At 46.5% G+C, this 23315-nt stretch overlaps 1 protein-coding gene across 4 annotated transcripts; it reads right to left on the bottom strand.

Moving 5' to 3' along the window:
* Positions 1-406: 406 nt before the first annotated feature.
* SBSPON (somatomedin B and thrombospondin type 1 domain containing) lies at positions 407-22476 on the bottom strand. Of its 4 annotated transcripts, XM_032469936.1 has the most exons (6): positions 21872-22476; positions 12136-12330; positions 10161-10288; positions 5564-5654; positions 3894-4070; positions 407-2149 (listed from the first exon to the last, which is right to left on the bottom strand). In XM_032469936.1, exons 1-6 carry the CDS (start codon positions 22402-22404, stop codon positions 2032-2034), a joined length of 1242 nt encoding a protein of 413 aa, XP_032325827.1. In that variant the 5' UTR covers positions 22405-22476; the 3' UTR covers positions 407-2031. The 4 variants fall into 4 exon arrangements, with proteins under 4 accessions (XP_032325827.1, XP_032325828.1, XP_032325831.1 ...); XM_032469937.1 differs by lacking the exon at positions 10161-10288 and having other exon boundaries at positions 12107-12330; positions 21872-22474; XM_032469940.1 differs by lacking the exon at positions 10161-10288 and having other exon boundaries at positions 21872-22407.
* Positions 22477-23315: the final 839 nt, after the last annotated feature.

Below are 23315 nucleotides of genomic sequence, written 5' to 3'. Positions count from 1 at the left end.
AAATATATGTATGTATATGTATGACTGGGACATTGTGCTGTACACCAGAAATTGACAGATTATAACTGACTATACTTCAATTAAAAAAAATTTGCTTTACAAATGTTAGAAATGGCCTTTAAATGTTAATTCTGAACTTAGAGTTGAAATTCCTAACCCTGATGAGACTCAAATTTTTTATTATTGGTTTCTGAAGAATTTAATTTACCACACAAACAATTCTGACAGCTGAATATATATAGTCAGAAATATTGCTGCTCTCAGCATTAAATATTGGGGATTTTCCCATCCCTATTAAGCTTGCAATTATTATGTTATTACATGAATGTACCAAGAAATATGTATTTTAGTAAATCATTTGTTAGGTAATAATATTTTATACAAATGAAACCAAAGGAATTTCATATACAAGCATATCTCATTTTATTGTGCTTCACAGATAATTGCATTCTTTACAAACTGAAAGTTTGTGGCAACCCTGCATCTAGCAAGTCTATTGGCTCCATTTTTCCAATACCATCTGTTCACTTTGTGTCTCTGTGTCACATTTTGGTAATTCTCACAATATTCCAAACTTTTTCACTATTATTATTATACTTGTTAAGGTGTTCTGTGATCAGTGATCTTTGTTGTTACTACTCACTAAAGGTTCAGATGATGGTTAGCGTTTTTCAGTAATAAAGTATTTTTCAATGAAGGTATACACATTGTTTTTTCAGACATAATGCTATTGCACAGGTAACAAACTTCAATATAGTGTGAACAAAACTTTTATTTGCACTGGGAAGCCAAAATTTCTTGTGACCCGCTTTATTGTGGTGGTTTGGAACCGAACCCAAACATCTCCAGGAATATGCCGGTAGATTAAATCTCAAGCTTCAGTAATCTCCCAAGAAAATATCCTGAATTTAAAATTTTGCAGAAATAAAAAGGGCTTCACTTTTATAGCACCATCTTTGGCATCATCAGGCTCTCCATCAAAGCTGATTCCTGGATGAAAAGCTGAGATCTGGGTCCAGCTGTCATCCCAAATCCTTCAACAAGGCACTTTGTCTCTGGTTCATTGCTTCTCTAACCATAAAACGAGACTAATACTTCTCTGTGTGCGGTGGTGGGGATCCTAGCATTTGTAATAAATCTATGCCGTCCATAATCTATACCTCTGGCTTCTACTCCAGACATAAGAAAACGTGTGCATGTGTGCTGCAGGAAAACAAAGTCATATGTTTTACTTCAATTAACTCCAAGCTCATCTTAGTCAACTTCAGGCTTTAAGCCTTGGAAATAATCTTAGATGCTAATGATGGTAGAATGTTCACAATTAAAGCAAGTGTTTCATTCATTGGTGCCAAAATTTCACTTCCTGGAAATTATAACATTTAAAGAAACTCTGTACTGACCTAGAATGAACATATGATTGATTCTTTTCGATTAACTGAAGAAAATTTCTTCTAGTTTAAAAAAAGTATTTTAGTATAGCTTTTGGTTTTGCATTAGCTTACTAAATCTTAACTTGACTGTGGAAAGTGATTTGTGACAATTTGTTTGACAGTTATTATTTCAGAATTTATGGAATAATATATGGGAAATGTATGAGCATACATATATCTGTAGGCATTTTTTAAGGCTTTTCTTTTTAAGAGATTACAGAATAGAAAGAAAGAATGCAAGACTCAAAGCATGGATACCCTTAACATGACAGCTTACCGATAAACGAACCACGTACAGACAAACATGAACTCCGTGTCCAGTGTGCCTCCTGTTGAATGAGGAGCCTCCAGGTGACAGGTCAAGGATGTAAAACCACAGGAGACTGCATGGTGGGCCCTCAACTTAGTAAAAATAAAAATAAAGGCGTTGTGTTTCTTGAGAACTGGCCCCTAAATTTCCTTTCCCTATTTCACAGTGTGGCAGTGACTTTTATACAGGGGCCCTTGGCCAAAGAGTTTATAAAGGATTATGAAACACTGAACGTGATTTGTTAATATTTAGCATGTTTACAAACACATTTTGAAATATTTCCATCACAATCTATATAAAAATAAAGCTGTGAACAGCTGGACAAGAACACCGTTCAACTCGCCGCACTTTTTTCCAAGTTCCTTGACACCGAGGACTGCCGACTGCTTGCCAATGGAGAGTCTGGTTTCTGAAACAGTATTTTGAAAATGTGAGTTACACGAAAAGCAAACCAAAGGAAATTCTAATTTACAGAATTATAAATCGAAATTTGTTGTTTTTCTTTTTTATTTTTTTCCCAGAATGATCACACCTAGAGTTTTGAAATGCATTACAAATTAAAAAAAAAAAAAAAATCACAAACTAAGTCCCTTCTTTGGGTTCCATTAAAACAAGTTAACAATTAATCTCTATTTGGAGACACCCCTCTTAAACTGTAGTTTGAGGCTACTGTGCTGGTTTCTCTCACTCACTCTGAGTATATAAAGTGCTACGTAAAGGAAAAAGGCTTCCTGGTTTGTGTATATTTAAATTAGAGGGGTCTGCACCAAATGCTCTCTTGTAACACTTTGATTCCATAATGAAAAATGGGAGACGTGAAAAGAAAAAAGCCAGATTATTGAAATTATTATTTTTAAAGTCACTGGAACCCCAGCCACGGTTTAAGGTGTTTTATGGGTACGAATTAAATTACAATATTCATTTAAAGTCAAAATATGGATGAGGTATTGCAGAAAAACATTAAATCTAAATATTAATTGTCTATTTCCCGAGTTCCTTACCCACTTAACTGTGTAGACGGTGAACTCAACACAGAGGCTGCTGGCACAAGAGACTAATAAACATAAATTCAGGTTAATAAATATTAAAATGTACTGTGGGAATAGCGATTAACTGGAAAAGTCGTATTTTTTCTTTCTAATCTATATTTTTACCAGTTCCAGCTGACATACTTAAAACCATAATCCATGTCCATCACAAAGCCTGCCCTTCTTTTAGTTATGAATAGTGTTAGCAGATTTAACTGGTAGCTAAATACAGGACGGAGACGGGTTTTTAGATGGTAAAATGTTTTCAAGGGTCAATTCTCTTGGCCAATCTATAGATTTCTGTAGGTGTATGCAACATTATGATTTATAAGAAATGTATATTTGATCCTTCAGATGACCAAAATGTATTTCTCATGTATATTTGGTCTTTGTCCAGAGTTCCTGGCTGGTAACACCCAAAGCCCTTGGAATTTCCTAAGTGTTGAGAGTGATAAAGGTGTCTTTTGTTATGTGGATGCACCTTAAGTAGGGAGTTGGTTGCCAAGAGAGCCAACCAGGTGATTAGAGGGTTAGAACTTTCAGTGCCCTCCCACCCCCATCCTGACCTCCAGGGAGGGAGAGGGGCTGAAGGTAGAATCGATGGCCAATGGCCAATGGCCAGTGATTTAATCAATGGTGCCTACCTAATGGGGCCTCCATAAAAGCCCGAAAGGATGGGGTTCAGAGCATTTCTAGGTAGGGGACCACGTGGAGATGTGGGAAAAATGAGTTGAAAGAAAAGTAAAAGAATATTTTGTGATACATGAAAATTATATAAAATTCAAATTTTAGTGCCCATTAATACAGTATTAGAAAAAAGGCAAGCTCTTCTGTTTCCATAGTGTGTATGGTTGCTTTTGTGCAGGTCTTTGGTGGTCATTTAGGATCTTGGCCCGAACCCCAATACCCAAATTCACCCACTCATCTCTGGTATAGAGCCTCTAAGTCCCCGAGTGTGAACTGCGCCCTGGACTCTGCAGTTGCCAGATGGAGGGTTCTCCTCGTTGTTTTGACTCCCCAGGTCACGCCTCGATCTGCTACCTACTGGTCTGTTGTTTAGGACGAGGAGAGGACAGATCTTCCCGAGTACCAAAAAAACCCTTCCAACCAGTTTCCCTCCCTTACCCATCAGAGTCCAGCCCGTCTCCAGAACAGCGAAGGCTCACAGAGTTCATAGCCGGGGGCTGGCAGTCCACACACACCGTGTACCCCTCTCGGAGGTACTGCATCCAGCGAGTCAGGGGGCGGTTTTCCAGGGCACAGTGAGGGGTCAATGACTCTGTCTTGAACTCCATACAGTATCTAGGGGAAAAAAGGGGAATAATTTCACTTGCTGGCATGAGAAGTGGCCTAATGCTGTAGAAGGTCTTAGGAAGCCTGGAATCCCCAAGGAAACTTGACAGCCCGGAGAAGGTAGGGCGGCGCGTGCGCACGGGTCACAGGTGTCTTGGCAAGTCCCTCGTTGGCTGAACTGTGACCGTGCCTGCCTGACAACTATAGTGACCCTTTGTGCTGTTTTTCAATCCATGGTTGAATTATCTGGTCAACGTGAATTTGCAGAAATTTGTCTCATGTCCTGTCTAGTCTGACCGCTATCTTGGGTATAAAAGCACATTTCAGTAGGAAAATAGCCCTTGATAACTTTGCTGAGATTTTAATGAATTATATAAATTGAACAAGAACTTGCTTGAGCCTGAGTGCCTGTGAGCCCAGGGAGGTCTAGTCCTTGACACCCAGGCAGGCACCTTTTTCCGCCTTTCCCATATATACCCCCACCCAGCTCACCCACGTGATCTGGGGGAATGCGATGTCTTAACTTGAAGCTGAGCATCAGAGTTATCCTGGGCATCACAAACAAAAGGACAGAGAGGCTGAGACATGTTTTTCTGTAACAGACTAGGGAAAAGTCTATTCTGTGACTAGAATCTGAAGGCTCTGGGGGAGCAGCTAGGTGTGGATGGATATTTTGGAGTCTTGTCCTTAAAAGCAACACGATTTTACAATTCTTCAGGGAAACAAAACAGAGTAAAAACCCTGAATGTGGCATTTCAGGTTCTAATTATGCTAAAATGGACTAGGTTGTTTTGTTCTGTTTTTTATCTATACCATTATGAGTGGTAATGGCTTAGATGGAATTGTTTGGAAAATCTGCTTTATAAAAGATCTTTAGCAATGGTGGGTGTGATTTACTAGGTTCCTTGAGGTATTAAGACAGGAAATTCTATGATGCAGCTTCAGTCAATTTCAGATAGTTTAACCCGGATATCTTTTTAGTGATATTTTCTCATTAAATCCTCACAGCAACCCCATGTGGTAGGAATTAATATTCTCATTTTTCAAGAAGAAAAAACTGAGGCGCAGTGAGTGGCAGGGTGAGGAATGAATCTGCAGCCATCCGATGTCTCTGTTCTGACAGCAGAAGAGTGGACTCTTCATGAGTGTGAAGGTTCCTCCCAACCTGAGCCATTAGGACTCAGTAGAAATCCTCAGAGGCGGTGCCGGAGTCCACGGTTCCATAAAGACCACAGGATGATGTGACTGCCAAAGTTACATCATCCCATTTTTATATAGCATGTTTCATCTTAGAGATCAGACCTCAGAGACAAAGACATCTTTATAGCCCCACAAGAATGGAGAAGGGACAAGTACTTTCCCAGCTCTGTGGTGGAGAGTCATGTTTTACCCAAAGTCAATGAACAAATAACAGAAGAAAACCCATCTCCCCAAGTTACCTCTGTGGGCTGACTGGACCGTCCAACTGGAAAAAACATAAGTAAAAAACATCAGCAAGTTACCCGGCATCTTCGATGTCTGTAGACCACTGTGGGGAGGCCACCTGTCTTGTCCTCTCCTTGTTGAATGCGGAGGAAGTTATAAAGGCAGGGACTGGAAAAGGAGAATGATGCTGAACACGTGCAGCCTGAAGTACCCAGAGCAAAGTTCCCCCCAACTTGGTTCCCAGTCCATCCAAAGCCTTCCATCCCCAAGTCCAGAAGTCTGTGGGACACCGTCAAGGAATGAAAGAAGGTTAAGGTGGAGTCCCCAAAAGCCAATTCCATGAAGATTTGGGCAATGCAGTTGGGTAGGGAGAAGAACTGTGGGCCTTTGATAAGCATACTTGTCAGCAGTGGTAACACAGCTGGAAAGGATGGAGACGGGCCAGGAAGCAAGGCCCAGAGCGGATAATAAAAACATGGGTTGGGCTGGGGGTGGAGTGGTGCAACCAAGGTTAAAAATGTCTTCCGATAACCACAGCCTGGAAGCTCTGACCCTAGCCATGCAGCCCAGGGTGTGAGTGCCAGGTGGCGGCCAGCACAGCGCTCTCCCAGCGCCAGTAGCGAGGAAGGATGGTCCTGAAGATTCTCTTTCCCTTCCTCTCTGCCACCCCATTCCACCTCTGATGCTCTGGGTTGGAGAAAAGAAAACCGCCAGAAATTCTTTCCTCCCACCTCTGCTGTCTTCTTTTACTTTGTTTGTCCCCTTCCTATTTCATCTCTAAGTCTAGGGAGGCATCAGTTGCTCTGTGTAGCACATGGAGAGAAACCTCTTGATTCCACCTTGCTGTCAACTCACGGAAGACAGGATTTTGCCTTGTTCATCCCAGCAGCCTTCACACATTTACACACGTAATAAATATGGTGTGATGAATGACTGGGTTGATGGATGAACGAATGGATCAAATTGCTACCAGTGTGCATGGTCTCTACTTCCCTGTGGTCTTCTGTCCCTACACTGAGCCTTGGGGCTGAGATGGCTCAACCATCCTTCCTACCCTTTGTTTCAGAAATTGGACCATCCTAGGAAGGGGAGAAACCAGCTGAGGTCGACTTGTGTGATGCCCAAGTCATCAATCAGCAAGAGCGAAATGGCAGCAGGGTACCAGCAGCAAGACCTAGATTCTTTGAGCTTCCAGGTTCATCTTGCTAAGCTCCCTTCTGCCACAAGGTGGCAGCCCTGATTCTTCTTTAGATTGCTGAACGCAGAGTCCTTTTTATTTTACATGTAAGACAAGAGTGACCTAGCACCTGGTGGCCACTTGGTCCTAAGAGTTGCAGGCACAGTTCTTGTCTCTTGTGGTTCTGCACCTAATCTCTCCGGGCTGGACATTATCCACATCTGGTGTAAACTCTAGAGTCCCAGCTGAGTGGCTCTTCACTGCTGTGCTAACAAGTTTAATTGTTTTCCAAAGAGAACATGACATTCTTTCTAAATGTGACTGCAGCTTTCAAACATCCAAAATCCACGGGACAGAATCAAAAAAGAACAAGTGACTGCATGTATCCTTCTCTGTTTCTCTTAGATCTAATTATGAAAAACACAAACATCAAAAGGGTTTTTGTTTTCTCAAGTATGGTGTTCATTTCTGTTCTTCTGACGCATTTATGTGCTTCCTCACTACGTGAGGCATGCACTTACTGCTAAAACCATGGAGCATTATACCAAACTGTAGTATTTTGGGGATGTGTTTCTTTAGCCCAAAACATTTCTCTGAGCTCCTAATTTGTACTGCATCAATTATTAAAAAAGTTCAAAGGCAATCCTCTTACTATATAGCTCAGGGGAAAAAAATTTTGGTTAAGAAGTAGAAAGCAAGTATATGACTATAGTTTCTGATACAAAATCCTAAGAAAAGTTCTAAGATAGTAAAAATTAAAGCTAACAGTGATGCATATCTAAGTTTCCAGGCACAATGCTAAGCCCTTTTCATGTGTTAAAGAATTTAATTCTCACAACCACCCTCTGAGATAGATCTTCTTGCTTCCCCATTTCACAGATGAGGAACCTGTGGGCCAGAGAGGTTAAGAAAGGCTCATTATGTATAAGCCTGGCAGTGCCCGGCAGTGTCTCCAAAACCATCTCCTCACTGCCACGCTCGACAGCCTCTATCACAAGGCAGATGACAAAGTGTCACTATTTTAAGTTTCACTGTTGCAGCATGTTTCCTACAAATCATTTACATTTGGCTTTATTTTCCCTTTCTGTCCCTAACCACTGTCCTTAATGCAACGTGAGATCTCAGGGAGTAAGGGGGGAACATTAGCCCAGGCACTCCAGGCCCCCTCGGGCCACAGGGGAGGGGGTGGGAGCTGTGGCCCGGGAGGTGGGGTGGGGGGAGGGATCGCTGCTGGCACAGATTAACACCTGGAGCAGGATGGCACCTTGGGCATTGGTAACCTGCTCGTTTGCAAAGTGCTTTCACATCATACGTTACTGATCTTCACCAAAGCTTTGTAAAGAGGTGTTCTGATGAGGGTTTCTCATCAGAGAACTGAAGCTCATTGAGGTTAAAGGAAGGGAAATTAATAGTAAATGACCACGCAGGGGCCCCAGTACAGAAGATAGCTTCTGTTTTTTCAGACCTACTCCCCACACTCAGTGTCAAGCCTCTGTGGTTATGACCCGTCATAGAAGGGTCCAGTGGCTCTGGACCTGGTCCTCCCCACCCCCCCATCCTGGGCCCTCCAGCCTGAGGCTTGGTTTGGTGCCACATTCTATGGAGGGGGGCGCCCTCTTCCCTGGCGGGAGTCTAAAGTGAACAAGCCAGGAGCCAGATCATCTGGAGGTCTCTGAACCAGCGCCACTTTCTAACATCCCACACACATTTAATGTTTCATTACTTAAGAGTGGTAAGTAATTTAGAAATTCTTTCACCTCCAGTCCCACTTCTGCTTATGTATGGAAGCACGTGACCAGTGCCCCAGGACAAAGGCTCTCCATAAAAGCCAGTTCCCCCTCCTCTCCCCTTCCTGGCAACAATATTCAAATGTAATAGACTCTTTGTTAACAGGGTATTTGCCAACTTTTCCGGCATCCCATCAATCTACCATTGTCCGCTTTTGCAACAGCTTCCACTGCTCAAAGTGGGGCACCGCACACACTTACTTTGAACATGAAAGTAAATTGAATTTGCTTTGAGAATTTCATAAAGGCCCCTGACACAATGGGGTGGGCCACCTGAGAGCCACTCGCCTGGAGATACAGCAAAGACGAGAGCAGAATGAAAATTTGACAGATGACACCAGCCTGGAAGCACTCAGTTCATAATAATGCACAGTGGTCTCCTCTCAGGAGGAAAATGCATATAAACCATCGTCAGTATGGGCAACAAATACATGATATGGGTTTGTGGATTTGTTTTGATGATAAAAAATATAGTCATGATATACATTAAACAAAACAGGAAGAATGCAACAGCTACTTGACTGTAAGAGTGCTTCAGTGACCATGTTTCAGTCTGGCCTTTATATTTCTCCTTAGTTACAGGAATCTGCAATTGCAATGTTAGCTCTACTGGTAACAGCAAAACAACTTGTGGTAGAGGAGAGGGGCCCATGGGATTTAGAGCCACGAGGTTTAAGTTCTGTACCCTTTACAAGTGCTGTCATCTCTCTGAACTCCAATGTCCTATCTCCACGACAGGGAGAATAATGCCCCCCCGCCCAGTCCCCAAAAAGATGTCAGTATCTAATCCCCAGAACCTGTGAACATGTTATGTTACACGACAAAGAGTGAAGGTTGTTACTCAGTTGACCTTAAAATAGGGAGACGGGCTGGATTATCCAGATGGGCTGAATGTAATCACAAGGGTCTTCAGAGTCAGAGGAAGATGGTACCACAGAAGGAAAGCACAGAAAGATGTTAGGTTGCTGGCTCTGAAGGTGGAGGAAGGGGGCATGAGAAAAGGGTTGTGCATTCTGGGAAATTCTGCCTTCAGCAAAGCATCATTGATGTGATCCTGCTGGGATGCAGGGGCTGAGGGCAGAACCAAGCATCCCTTCTTGGGCTGGACCAGCAGCTCCTGAACTCCAGCAAGCAGCAGAGGCCCCTGGAGGCCTCATCCCCGGCAGAGCGCTACGTCCCCCTCCAGGGACTGTGATCCCCGCGGGACTGGGTGGGGCCCAAGGCATGTGCATTTCTAACAGGTTCCCAGGTAAGGCCGAAGCTGCTGGTGTGAGACCACGCTTAAGGAGCCACCAAACTGGAGCATTCTCGGGGTCCTGTGTGCCCTGACCAGCTTGTGACACCAGTCATCATTTCAAGGACATCCCAAAGGGGAATCCTGGGGTGCGAAGTCAGGGCTACAAATGCCAGTGGCCCTGCCCCAAGTCTAGATTTCTCCTGATAGGAGGCCATTAAGAACAGACTGCTCTTGTTAGTGTCACACCAAAGTCATAACACCTCCTGGGGAGTCACATAAAATCGTCTTTGTGGAGTTTGCGGGGAGGGGAGGTGCAATGGGGAATTTGGGAGCTGGGGGACATTTGGAGGAAGGCAGGCCTGTTGGCCTGGCCCATCAGGGACGGAGGAGGGGATACCTCCAGGTAGGGAAGAGGACCCCAGGGGCCAGGGGTGGGCCCATCACGTTCCACTGGATCCTCTTCACTGACCCACCTGTCCCTTTTCCTGTGATCTGCATGATCTTTCTATGAAGAGATCCAGGGCTGGGAGGAGATCTGGGTATCCTCATGTGACACTGAAGAGTCAGATGTGCTGAAGGAATACTTTCTAGCAGCTGGACCCTGTAACCAAGTGGTGCAGTGACTTTTTCTGACAGATCTGCCCTAGGTTGTGAGAGCCATCAAAAAAATCAATTATGTCCCACAGCGACTTCCCCCCTGAGCCTTTCCGTAGTGTTTCTGCAGAGTGCAGAGCTGAATGTGTCTTGTTCTATGAGCATGTGAGCACTAAACTATTGCCCTGCGAACTTAACATGGTGGCCGTATCCAGGAGGGGCCTCCACCCTGGCCCCGCCACTCCGCATGTCCCTGAGATATCTTCAAATCACAGATCTGATCACATTGGCTCCTACAGAAAACACCCCAGTGGCTTTCCATGGCTCTTAAAATAAAGACCAGAATCCTAAACAAGGACCCCGGGCCAGGCATGGAGGGGGTGTCAGCACAGAGGCCTCCCCTCTCACCACCCACCTCCCTCTTTGCTGCCCACACCATGGCCTGCCTTTGGCTTCTCAGATGGGCCTCGTGCCCCTCACCCTCCGTGTTATAAAAATGAGCCAAACATGGTCCCTTGGTTGTTTACGTCTCACAGCAGGTGGAGATCTGTTAGCTCTAAAACCTACTGGCACCAAACTCAAATTTTTATCTAGTTGTTTTACAAATAGCCAAACAAGTAGATTTTTAGGCATTTAGGCCCTGCCTGCTTTGCATACCCTGAAGTGACACCCAGCATCTGCTGGCCATCGTGGTTACAAGACCCCAAGCCAACAGGAGCTTCCTGCCCTTTGGAGCTCTCTGGCCCAGAGGTCCTGGGCCATGCTGCTTAGCTGACATCACCCAGACACACCAGCTCCCGGCCAGTGCTTCTCCCGCTCTGGATGGTGGTCGCCACATCATAGCTTTTGGAAGTCCCCTCTCATGCAACCCTGTTCAAGCAGCACCCTCTAAGGTTGTTGTTTGATGCTGCCTCTCATGGTCACGTGTTTTTCTTAGATCAGCCCCCCAAACCCTCAAACCCCCTACACCCAACACTAGACCGTGATCTACCTGACCACAGGCTCCACGCCAGCTTTTCTCCCCATTGTAACTCTGGCAGACAGCCCAGGGCCTGGCATCAAGCAGACTCTCGATACATGTTTGCGTGAGGAATGAAAAGGGAACAAAATAGCTTGGCGAGGGTCCTGTAAACATGGAATTTTCCAGGTTCCTATGAAAAACATGATCTTTGCTGCCCTGAGCAGTCAGTGTTTGTTCTATCAGATTTAATCCCAGCCCACACTCTGGTCTTGGCCTTTCTGCTGTTTCCCGTGGCTTCCGCCTCAAGGAGGAGCCGACTGCTGGTCTCCTCGGCCATTTCACTTCGACCAGAACAGTCTTCCCCGGCCATAAATCCCATCACCTCAGCCCTAGTCCCCTTGACTGAGAGAAGCAGGTGTTTCAAGAGGATCTTGTTATCATCCTTCAGGAATGTCTCATTTTTCTACTGCTTTCGCATGGGTGCGGGTGTTTGTGGTTAAACTGGAACGACAGGGAAAGGTGAAATCCTTATCCTTACCGGACACGTGCTATCCGGATGACATCCTCCTTCTACCCAAAGCCCTTGTCGTCAGCTAGGCTGAGCTCGCTAGAAACCGCCGTGCGCGCCCTCACACCGAGCGCGCGCGCCGCAGGAAGGGGCCCCCGCGGGGTCACAGACACACCCAGGGGAGGGGCGGGAGGGGGCGCCGGGAGGCCTCGGTGCGGCTGACGGAGCATTCCTTTACCAAGCATTTCCTGAGCTTCCTATCTCGCCCGAGCAGACGGGCGCCTCCCACTCCCCGCAGCGCGTGGAAGTTTCCCTGCCCCGGGGGCTTTCTGTGGGACGAAGGGATGGAAAGTCACCCGGGCAGCAAGCGTGGAAGCCGCAGTACCGAAGGCGTGCCCGCAGTCCTGGCCCTGGGCCGTCGCGTACTCCAGGCAGCCGGCTCTCTCCTCCAGGACCGGGCAGGGCGCGCCGCCGTTGCGAGGCTCCTGCCGCACCGCGCGCCTCCGCACGCGCGCCGTCGGCCGGCACCGGTCCGCGCAGCCGCTCCAGGGGCTCCACTCCCCGACCAGGCACGGGCGAGCTGAAAAACAGCGCCACCGGGCGCGCACCTGAGCACACCCGGCGCCCGCCGGGCCGCCCCGCCGACGCACACCGCCGGGTTCAGCCCGTGTCGGCTGCGCTCGGACCCGGCCCTGGGTCGGGGGGAACACGGTGACATGGACGCCTCCCGCCCTGATGGTTAACTGATAATCCGGTACCTCTTAGGGACAGGCGGACGTTTCAGGATCCTGGAGGTGGGACTGAGCCGAGGCACGTCAGTCAAATAAACTGAGTAAAACAGACCGATGCCCTCAGGGTATCTCCGTTTATGCCTCGGGCTTAGATCAGATCTTTGCTCTTGTGTTTCTTTGATCCTAACTTGAGCCTCCTCTGCCCAAAACATTTTAATTGTAGCAGTAATACATATTCATTGTAGAAAACATAAAGAAAAAAAGTGTAAAAAACAAAATGTATTTCTCCCACCCATAACCCCACCACTTAACCAGGTCAATCCTTATCAGGAAATGTGTCTCCGTAAGACCTGGCTTAGGGCCACACCATGGGACCCCTATCCTCGAGGCTCCTCCTGGACGCTCTGCTCTCATCCTCCAGGGCTCAGGGACTCATACACTGAGAGGTGGGGTTTACAGAGGAGAAACCAAAGCCCCCAGAGGTCGAGAATGCTTGCGGTCATGCATGAAGGGGCAGAATTGTAGGGGAGAATTTGGCTCTCGCTTGGGCAATTCTCTGGCCATGACAGTAAAATCAATGTGGTTGCGCATTTAACTTCCCCACTGAAAGTCCTAATGAGTCTTTAAAGGACCGTTATGAGTTTTTAAATTGAATTACTTGAGGACTTGACATTGGATACAAGAAAAGAACAAGGACACAGAAGATGGACCTCTGAACTACATGCCAAACTCTTTCTTTCCCACAAACTGCAACCCACTTTATCCCTATCACTCTCATCCCTTCAAGTTCACAGAGTTTTCACCAGAAAACACCCCCAACTTCTTTGAAATCTGATTGGACTTCTGACAGTCTGTGCTCAAAAACTCACGTTGCCTCTCAGCGCTCTGATTTAGGGATCGTGGCGCTTGGAAGCTGTATTGTTTGGAAGCACGTAGCTAACCCCTGACAAGGAAAGGGTCACATTCAACATAAAGCTTGGCTAGCAATTTAAACATTTCAAACTTTTAAAAACATACTTCTATTAATCATCTAAAAACTCACAGGCACCACCTAACTACCTAAGGAAGCTAGAACGAGCCACATGGCAGTTTGTTCCTGATACCCATGCACACATCCTTTGGAAAATCAATGACAGATCACTTCCTGCTGGTCATCTCTTGTTGACCTTCCCTATTTATTTTTCTCGGTCCCATGATTTAATTGGCCCATAGAACCAGAGGGCTTTGAAAGAGGCTGCCAGGTTTGGAGCTAGTTGAGAAGGACTCCTTCTGACCTTAATTCTTTCAATAACTCTTCCCCCCATCACCAAATCTCTTCGTCCCTGAGTCTATCCAGTCCTGCCCTGATATGTTGGACTTGAACTATCCTTAATAATACACTTAAAAAAAATTTACTTTTTTCAAAGATTAATATTTGGACATCACTATAAAATACAATTTTGCCACGGCTTTAATTCAGAACTTAGCAATACGGCCTTGGTTACTAAGTTACAAACTATCCATATGGTAAAAGATGGCATGCGGATGAATTTAGTCTTTCAGTATTTCTTCAACATTTGTGTCTCGCATCTACTGTTTATTTATGTTACTTGGTTTGACCCATAGGTAAAGTCCTCAAATCACAGAATCATTAACTAAGTTGTTCTTACTAGTTCAGGTCTGTCCTTGGCAAAATGCTGTGGATTATTTGGATTGCAATTTGTCACAGATCACAAGCAACCTTTGGTCAAGGAGGTTGGGAGAAGGACAGAAGCTTCTGACAGATTTATTACCACAAGGCATATATCTCAGCTGTGTGACAGAAACTGCCTTTGAACTATTCCATGAGTATTACCTTCCCACTAAAGCTTACCTAATTCGTGTCTATATACAGCATACCAAAATATTCTGTCTTCAGATCTGACTTTCTCTTCCTTCATGTTTCACTGACTGTCACTGGGGCCCAACACACTGTAACCTCGTGAGCAAAGATCTCCTGTGGCTCTAAGCTTGTCCCAGCTCCCTGTTAACAGTTCAGATTTGATGACAGCATCCCACCCCTTTAAGGGGAAAGAAGCCTAGATTTAATGGGTGCCCGGGAGCTGGGTAAACTCCTCTCTTTTCTTCTTCTTTTACAACATTCAGGTCAAGTTTCCCCAGAAGCAGACCTTGAGATATGAATCTGAATGCAAACAGTTTATGTGGGAGGTGGTCCCAGGAAGCACAGTCAGAGATTGGGGAACAGAGACAGAGAGGCAGACGTAGAAGAGAACAGAGATCAGAAGTAGACGCTGAGTTTCTCCTTTTGATCAAGTGGGCGCCCTTGGATCTGGGCTCATTGGGCAGGGAGATAGTGGACAGTCCATGGGGGAAAGGAATCATCAAACCCTTCCAGATGGACCAGCTGGTGCCCCTTTCTCAGGGTCTGTCTGGTTATCAGATGTCCCTACCAAGGCTTGAGCAGGATGGCCAAGAGCAGAACAGTAAGTGATCGAGCTCAGTAACAAGTCAGCACACACAGAGGACATTTTCACATGTCCTAACAGGGATGTCCATCCAGTCCTATCCAAGTACAACTGCCTCAAAAGATGTACCAGTAATCCTTTTTAAAAAATGGATTTTTTTCCTCCTTAATGGTAGTACTGGAGATGGAACCCAGGACCTCATGCACACCAAGCTTGGGCTCTACCACTGAGTTATACCCCCTACCATCCCTCCATAAATGGCTTTTTAAAACTCCCTGCATGGCTAGCCATTGAATTTGGAACAAAATCTAACTTCCTGCGTGGTCTACAAAGTCCTGTGTGACCTGCCTGTGCCTGTGCCTCCTCCCACCTGGAGCTGGGCCCCCCACCCTCACCTTTGCTCCCAGCTCCACCCACGCCGACCTCATCGTCCCCCAACACACCAGGCTCTTTCACAGTCTGAGGCCTCTATATGTGTGTTCCCTCTGCCAGGAATGTTCCTCCCACACTGCGCATGGCTGGGTTCGGCTCATCTTTTAGGTTCCAGAAGATTTATTTCATTTTCAGAGAGCCCTTCCCTGGCCAGCTTATCCAACTAGTCTCTCTCTCTCTCACACACACACACACACATCTTATAAAATTATCTCCTCTCAGAACTGAGTGTTCCTTGCCTTCCAACATCTCCATAATTCAAATGACATATTTGTGTATCTGGCTTATTGTTGAGCTTCTTCTTTCATGCCTAACACTTGGCACATGGCAGGTGCTCAGCAGATATCTGCTGAATGACTGAGTGAATGAAATGGCCTTGGGCGCGTTCCTCCTTCCTAAATTAAGCTCAGCACTGAAACAGACTCTGGTCTGCTCACATCATAAGTAAGGAGGCAAAGCACTGATGGAGACTCCAGGGTGGGAAGGAGAGCCCGCAGAAGGACAGGAGCAAAATCAGAAACTCCCAGAGCCAAACATAAGCAATTCTGAACCTGGACCGGAGTGGTCTGGGCTCTCCTGGCAATGGTGGCCCAGAAGGCTGTCCACTGGGAGGGGCGCTGCTTTCTGCACCTTCAGGTTACGAGGATCCCAGCTTCTCCTGGGAGCCACAGTCTGTCAAGTCCTTTTTAATCCACGGATTTCTCCTACCAATACCATGTCTTGAAAGTAACAAGCTTCTTTAATTTCACTATCCGTGGCATGAAGTGGTATTTCCTTTTATTTGAGCCCAGTTTCCCTCACTCAAGAATTTCAGAATATGGTGGAAAAAAATCTGCATTCATCTTATGTGTGCCACCCGTGGACCTACTGTTTCAGTCGGCCTCCTTCCCTTCAGCTTTTGGACCCATCTGTCTGTGGACACTTTCCCTCTCAGAATGAGCACTGGACTCTCCCTAGGCCCGTTTGCCGCCCAGCGAGTTGTGCAACCAGAACTAGACATGCTAGTCTCAGTCTTCAGGTACCAAGGGGTAGTATAAAAACTTTTTTTTTCTAATGCTTTTCTTGATGATGCCAAACACACCTCCCTACACCACCACCTCCCCCTTACGTTCCCCCCAAACTCCAGACACACACAGCAGGAGCAACAGCAAATTGAGCTGAAAGCCAGACTACTTCACTTTGTAAATATAGTCTGGATTATTTCTTCTGAATGTCTTTGCTAATCTTCATGGAGTGTCTCCTTGGTTAATCACAGACACTCAAGCCTTCCTCTGTGTAATCTGGCCCTGCCTGCCTGGCTCTCAGCCACCTAACAGTTGAAGGCCACCCACGACAAAGCACTTTCTCCCTCACGTTGTTAAGTTCAAATAGCCCTCATCATTCCTAAGGAAATATTTTTCTCGCACTTGACCCACAGCTGTACCATTCATGTGTAGCTTCTGTTTCTTGACAATCTCTGGAGGAAAAATAAAACAGTTCCTTTACACACACACACACACACACACACACACAAAATCTCAGGGTGACACAATTTTAAATGTAAATCATCTCCCTCTTTCTCTCTCCTTATGTATACCCCTTCCCAAGGACCCTGTCAAAACTTCTTTGGAATGAGACCATGTTGCCCCAGTATCTACAGCACCAGTAAAATGATCAAGTATTTGTTTCCTCCTGCAGAAGCCATGTTATCTGGCCCCTGGTAGTTTTCTTTTTTTTTTTTTTTTTCCTTTTGAGACATTAACTGGACAAGTCCATGAAATGCTAACAAGACAGTGAAAGGAGCAGTCTCCTTAGAAAAACAGAATTTTATACACCCTGCAACCCTAGGAAAAAAGGGAATAAAAATCAAGAAGATAATGATGTTTTTTCTGGTTAGTAAGTTTCCAAGTGAGTTTTTTTCTCTTTTGCGCATTTCTACATTTTCTGAGTTTTCTGCAACAAACATGTATTTTGTAGTCAGAGAAGAAGTGTTACTTTTAAAAAGGACAGGCGGCTAGGCCCCAGGTGACACTGCCCTCTGAAGCCACAGATAACATCCCCCAGGTGGAACAATCTGTCACTTTTTTACTTAAAAATATTTGGGGGGGGTGGAATTAAGTATCTATTTATTTATTTTATATGGAAGTACTGAGGATTGAACCCAGGACCTCATGCATGCTAAGCATGCACTCTACCACTGAGCTATACCTTCCCCCAACAATTGGTCAATTTTTTTGACAAACGTTCATAAGTGACACTGCGATAGTTCTTGGGATTGCGAAGAGGAGTGGGACACATTTTTTTGCCCTTGAGGGGCACACAGCTGATGGAGAAAGACAACTCACTCACTCTACCTCTATTTATCAGGAAGGTCCACAGCTTCTCATTAAAGCCTCATTTCTCGGAGGCAGTAAAAACATAATGTTTAAATGTGTGGGTGGACCTAGAGTTCCGGGGTTCAAATCTTGCTTTATCACTTATTAGCTGTGTGACTTTGGACAAATTGCCTGACCTCTCTGTGCTCTGGTTACCTTGACTGTAAAATGAGACCAAAAGCAAGAATACCATGGTGGACTGTGAGACTAAGTTTAGAGCTGTGAGGTGCCTGGGAGAGAAGGGCCCAGCCCAGAGTAAATGCTTACCCTCCCGGGCTGCACACCCAGGGCTGTAGCCAAATCATGTCAGATACTGGCGCCAGGCCCTGCTCGTTATTCCTGCACAGACAAAGGCTGGGAAGCCACATGCTGTCTCTCAGGCCTCTAAACAGGCTGGCTCCAGTAAATCCTTGACTTTCTAAATCATTGTAGGCTGTGACATCCTTTTTTTGGGGACTGAGTTTTGAAGCCCACATCTTCCAGAATATTTTCCCTTCTCCCTCCAGATATGATGTCAGCAGATTTTGGCCAGTTGGTTTCTTAGATTCCCCATAAATCTAGGAGAAGAGATTGGACTATAAAGACTACTCAATTTTTGTCCTGTTCCACTTGGGTTAATTATTTCTTTTTCCTTAAGTGGCTCATCCAAGATCCAGTGCAACCTTGTGCTTCTAGAATCTTTGAATGCAGACTGTAGGTGATGACTTAGAGACTGAGTGCTATGAGCCTGATAGGCAAGCCTTCCAAGAAGTTCTTTCAGGGCTGGGGAACTTGGACCTGTCCCCTCCTTTGCCCCTGCACATCCTTGATCAGGTTCAGACAATGGAGAATTTTCTTTTTTGGGGGGTGGGGGTAGGGTGGTTTTGGAGATGCATTAGTGCTGTTGAAACTCATGCCGTCATCATGAGATTTTCTGAGCTGATTAGTTTCAAAACTGATTTTTCTTTTGGAGTGTCTGTAGATTCAAATTTTTAATTTTTACTGAGAGAAAAAAAAAAAATCACCCAAACAGCAGAAACCCCAAACCTTTCTATTTGAAAAAAAAGTGCCAGTATTTCATCTCTTAGCTACATCAAGATGAAAAAATTAGAAGGTATAGAATGAAGCATGCTTAGTTCTACTGACACAGTTACGTTTTCATTCACATTTAATGCAATTTCAGTCAAAAGGCTTCAGGCAGCATCATTAGGTAACATAACGCTGGACAGGAAGGAAATGAGAGGTGGGGAGGGATAAATTGGGAGTTTGGAACTTGTAGGTACTAAATACTATATATAAAATAGATAAACAACAAGGTCCTACTGTATAGCACAGGGAAATATATTCAATACCCTGTAATAGCCTATAATGAAAAACAATATGAAAAAGAATATATATATGTATAACTGAATCACTATGCTGTACACCAGAGATACAACATTGTAAATCGACTATACTTCAATTAAAAAAAAAAAGAAGAAGAAAATGAGATTCTAAGAGGCAGAGGCAGAGTGGTTCTATGTACACAGAGTAACGAGGCTCTGGCTGCTGAACCTTGATTTACCTAGGAATAAATAATAGCTATGAATTGGGACAAACAGATGGGGCTGGTGGCAGCCTGAAGTCAGGCAGTCGTGGGTTCAGACTGCACTCGGCTGTCCACCCATGTTAACTTTGTGATGGGAACGCCCTCTGAAAGACCCAGCTCCTGCAGCTGGAAACACAGGAGCATCACGCCTTTTCCCAAACCCCGGAATCTGCACCATCGGGCCCCTTGTCCAGGGCTGAGGAGCCGAGCACGTTGGCTGTGTCCTGCCCTCGCTCTCACCCTCAGCTCTGAAGCACGAGCAGGCTCGCCAAGTGGCCAACTTTCAACTGTCTCTGTTTTCTTGCTGCCATCCCCCCAAACTCCAGGTGCAGAGAATTAACCAACGAGGAGCATTTTCCATCCCGAGTCTGTTTCTGCCTAGGCCTGCAAGGGCCTCCGTTAACTCCCCGGGGAAGGACATTTACGGCCCCTGAAAATGCTCCTTTATAAAATTCTACCAGACACTGTCTCCTTCTCTGGCTTGGGTTCCTTTGTCCACCGCGCACAGCTCTTCCTAGGCACCAAGTGGCTGGGATTTCTTTCTGAGCTCTCCTGGGGATGGTAAGGTCATCTCCCTTCTGCTGTTACTTCTCCAGTAAATCCATACTCTGCAATGATAGGCTCTTTGTTTCAGTATATCTACATCCTGGACTGAAAATAAGGGGTCCTATTTTTGACCAAATAGAGACTTGGAGGATTCTGCAATCCCTCTTAGTGCTGTTAGGGCTCACAAAAAAGCCAGTTTTCCACATGACACTCACCTATCAAGGTGTGTTCACTGACTGTCCTGTTCACCAGGTGAGCCTCAGGGCCTAGGCTACGCTGCTGGGGGTCACACTGAACAGACACGGGGCACTTTCCTCCTGGAATTCCTCTTCTCCTCATTTATTCTCTGGGACTAGGCTTGCCCATTACTTCCTCTGGGAAGTCTCCCCTGAATTCCTCTGGGCTCCTGAGCTGTTCCTCTCTGCCCTCTTGGATTCATTATTTTGGCACTGAGTCTATTTGCAAATGGTTTTGTGTGTGTGTTTCCCTGCTCAACTATGAACTTCCAGAGGGCAGAGACGTGTCTTCATCATCTTTGTATCCCTGTGCTTATCACAGACGGGCCCATTATCTGAACTACAGGAATTCTGTATTTACCTTTAAGATGTAGGCAGATCCCTGGAGAGAAAATATTTAGTGAGAGAGGCTGCATAGTGAAAAGGCTTCCCTTGCATGATCCAGATAACTGGGGCAAACAGCTGTTTAGGGAGGATGTTGCGAGGAGGGAGCTGGGGATGCCTGGCTGAAGGATACTGAGTTTCCTAGGTAACTGAATCTTCACCTTACTTTAGTAATAACGTACACTGGCCTTGAGCAGGAAAGGGAAAGAAGTGTATCAAAAAGATCAATATTCGCAGGTAAATCATTAGCCTTCAATCAGGATTTGAAAATTTGTCATCTGTGTTCTTTCAGCAGCAGGCCTGGGTGGCTGTCCTGCCATGACTGGTGGCCTCTCCTGGCAGAAAAGAGGCAGAAGGGCTCCTCCTCTCTCTCTCTCTATGCAGCATCTGGTTCCCCAGGTAATGACACAGCCCTGCAGACTCTTCTTCCAGGAAGGAGCTGAGGCTCTCACAACACCAGTATCCTTGAGGTCAGACCCTAATGATGTATGGCTTTGGGTGATGTAATTATAAGGGAGCAGGGCTAATTTTATTTCCAGGGCTGGCTTCTCTCAGATACGCCTTGTTCTTAAAGACTACACTCACCATGTCTTCCGTAGCCTTTTGATTTTAATTAAATCATCAAATATTGAGCCCACACCAGGGGCTGTGATACTGTGGGAAATTTAAAGATGAAAAAGACAGACTCTAACGGAAAATCAGCAAGATTAAAACCTACTGGGAGACCTGAGACAGCAATCTTTATCATGCTGAATGGATACAAATGACTTCGAAGAACAGATCGAATGCCTCCTAGGAGAAAGGGGCTGTGCGACATGCGAGAGTCCAGGTGAGGACAGCCGTGGTCCTCCCTGAACTTGTTCTTCAGACGAAAGCACCCTCCCAGAGCAAGCCCTTGGTGCCTAATTCCTCATTCCTTCCCTCATCACCTGTCACTAGGCCCGTAAGATCCCTGAGGGTTAACAGAATGAAAGCAGAGGAACCTGGCCCAGGAGCGTGCCCCCGGGACCTGTCAGTGCCATATTTCCAGGTGGGAGGTGGCCCTACCGAGCTGGAGCTCCTGAGCAGAGGAGTTTATTCAGCAGAGGACCCTTCCAGAACACAGGGCTCCGGCCCCTTCCACCAAGGCTCTGGTAGGGAGGTGGGCTGTGGAGTGGCCTATCTAGATGGAGAGGACTGGGAGACCGCTGGACGGAGGGGGCTGGGGGGCCCTAGGATGGAGAGTTTGGGGGTGCACCCAGAGAGAGGGGGCTAGAGGGCCCTAGGACGAAGAGAGCTAGGTGTACTTGGATGGAGGGGTCTGGGGTAGGCCGGGATAGAGGGACCGGGGGCCCCTGGCTCCGGGGCTGCGGTCCTTGGTGTGGGACCCCTGTGCCCCTTGGCTTCGGACGAACGGCCAGCTCCCCATCCTCGGCCCTGCCACCCACCTGGGCACGCCCTGGCATAGTCGAAGCAGCAGTCGCCGGTGATGAGGCAGGCTTGGTCGCAGAAGCACGTCCCATAGACTCTGTCCAGCCTCCAGCCGTGGACGAAGCAGGCGGGGTCTCGGCCGGGGCAGCAGCGCCCCGAGTCGGCGCAGCCGGCCAGGGCCCCGGGCCACAGCCGCGCCAGCGCGCACAGCGCCATCCACAGGGTCCTCATGGCCCGCGCTCCGCAGACCTTCGGGGCAAGTGCTGTTCTCCGGGGAGAGCGCCGGCCCTGCCCCGCGGCCGGCCCCCGCCCTCCCGCGCAGCCCCTCCCCAGCCCGGGCGGCGCGCCCGTCGGGAGCCGGGCGGGTGCCGCAGCGGCCCGGCCGGGGCGGGGAGGGCGCCTCCGCCCGGGGCGCCCGCGATCGACGCCCGCGGCACCAGCCCCCTCCTCGCGGCACACCGCCCCGAGGCAGGGGAAAGCAGGTGCGCCGGGATCCCAGCGGCCCAGCGAGCGGCGGGGCCCGCCAGCAGCGCCGCCACGGCGGCCACATCTCCTGGCTCCAAACTCGGTTTCCTGACGTCGGCGGACACGTTAGCCAGTGGGCACTTTTGACTCTAAAGCCAGAAGCCGAGTTGATGTGCACACGCGGAGTTCAGCCGCACGATGCGCGGGGGTCACCCTGACTTCGCCCAGGAAACCCATGCTGTACTTCTCCTGGGACACCAGTTCCACACTACCCCCGCCCCGCCCCCACGTCCCGGGGCACAAAATCAAGAAGTAAGACCGAAGAAACATCCTTCCTTTCCGCCTCATTTTATGATGGGATTTTCCTGCCCTGGGAAAATGACACTTTGCTTCGCTGACGAGGCAATTAATGAACGTGAAAGAAAGGATTCATAGAATATAAACAGTGCTCTGCTTTCTGTTAAAACAGAATTTCTTTGGGGAAGCGATACTTCAGAAATAACTTTCACTTTAATCATGTGCCTGCCTAACTTTCCATAGACATTCTCTTCCACCTTTCTCTCCAAATATATTATAAGCACCTCGCCCTTTTTGTTAACCAAAAATCATCCTGGAAGTTTCATTTGATGTTACATTCTTAAATCATTTAAACTATTAATGGTTTTTGTGAGAAACCAGGAATATAAAGTTTCTGTATCTATGAATCTGAGAAATTTAACTTCAGAGCAAATTTTTTTCCTTTCTCGTATAAACGTTTCTCAAAGAGGAATTCCCTTTCCTCTTCAGAGAGAAAAGTAACAAAAGAGAGAGAGAGGGAAAAAAAGCTTTGTTGCAAAAGTAATAAAACAATGGAATTATCAAATATAAAAAAATAAGTAAAATAGATGTGAAATGAAAAAGATTGAATACATTATAAGAATTGTATCTTATGAACTGTAATCACAGATGAAATGTGACAAATGGACAATGCAATCTTTTCTCACTGTCCAAGGAAAA

This window comes from Camelus ferus, chromosome 29 (genome assembly GCF_009834535.1).
Source record: "Camelus ferus isolate YT-003-E chromosome 29, BCGSAC_Cfer_1.0, whole genome shotgun sequence".
In the NCBI taxonomy this organism is placed as follows: Eukaryota; Metazoa; Chordata; class Mammalia; order Artiodactyla; family Camelidae; genus Camelus; species Camelus ferus.
This window is presented reverse-complemented; position numbering and strand designations above follow the sequence as displayed.

What these genes read in the sequence shown, in the direction of transcription:
- SBSPON (XM_032469936.1), bottom strand. Translation starts at nt 22,404, where the DNA reads ATGTGGCCGCCGTGGCGGCGCTGCTGGCGGGCCCCGCCGCTCGCTGGG. An exon ending in CTATGCCAGGGCGTGCCCAG is followed by an intron (nt 12,331 to 21,871) that starts GTGGGTGGCAGG and finishes GCTGTTTTTCAG; the next exon opens with CTCGCCCGTGCCTGGTCGGG. An exon ending in GACGGGCTGGACTCTGATGG is followed by an intron (nt 2,150 to 3,893) that starts GTAAGGGAGGGA and finishes ATACTGTTTCAG; the next exon opens with AAACCAGACTCTCCATTGGC.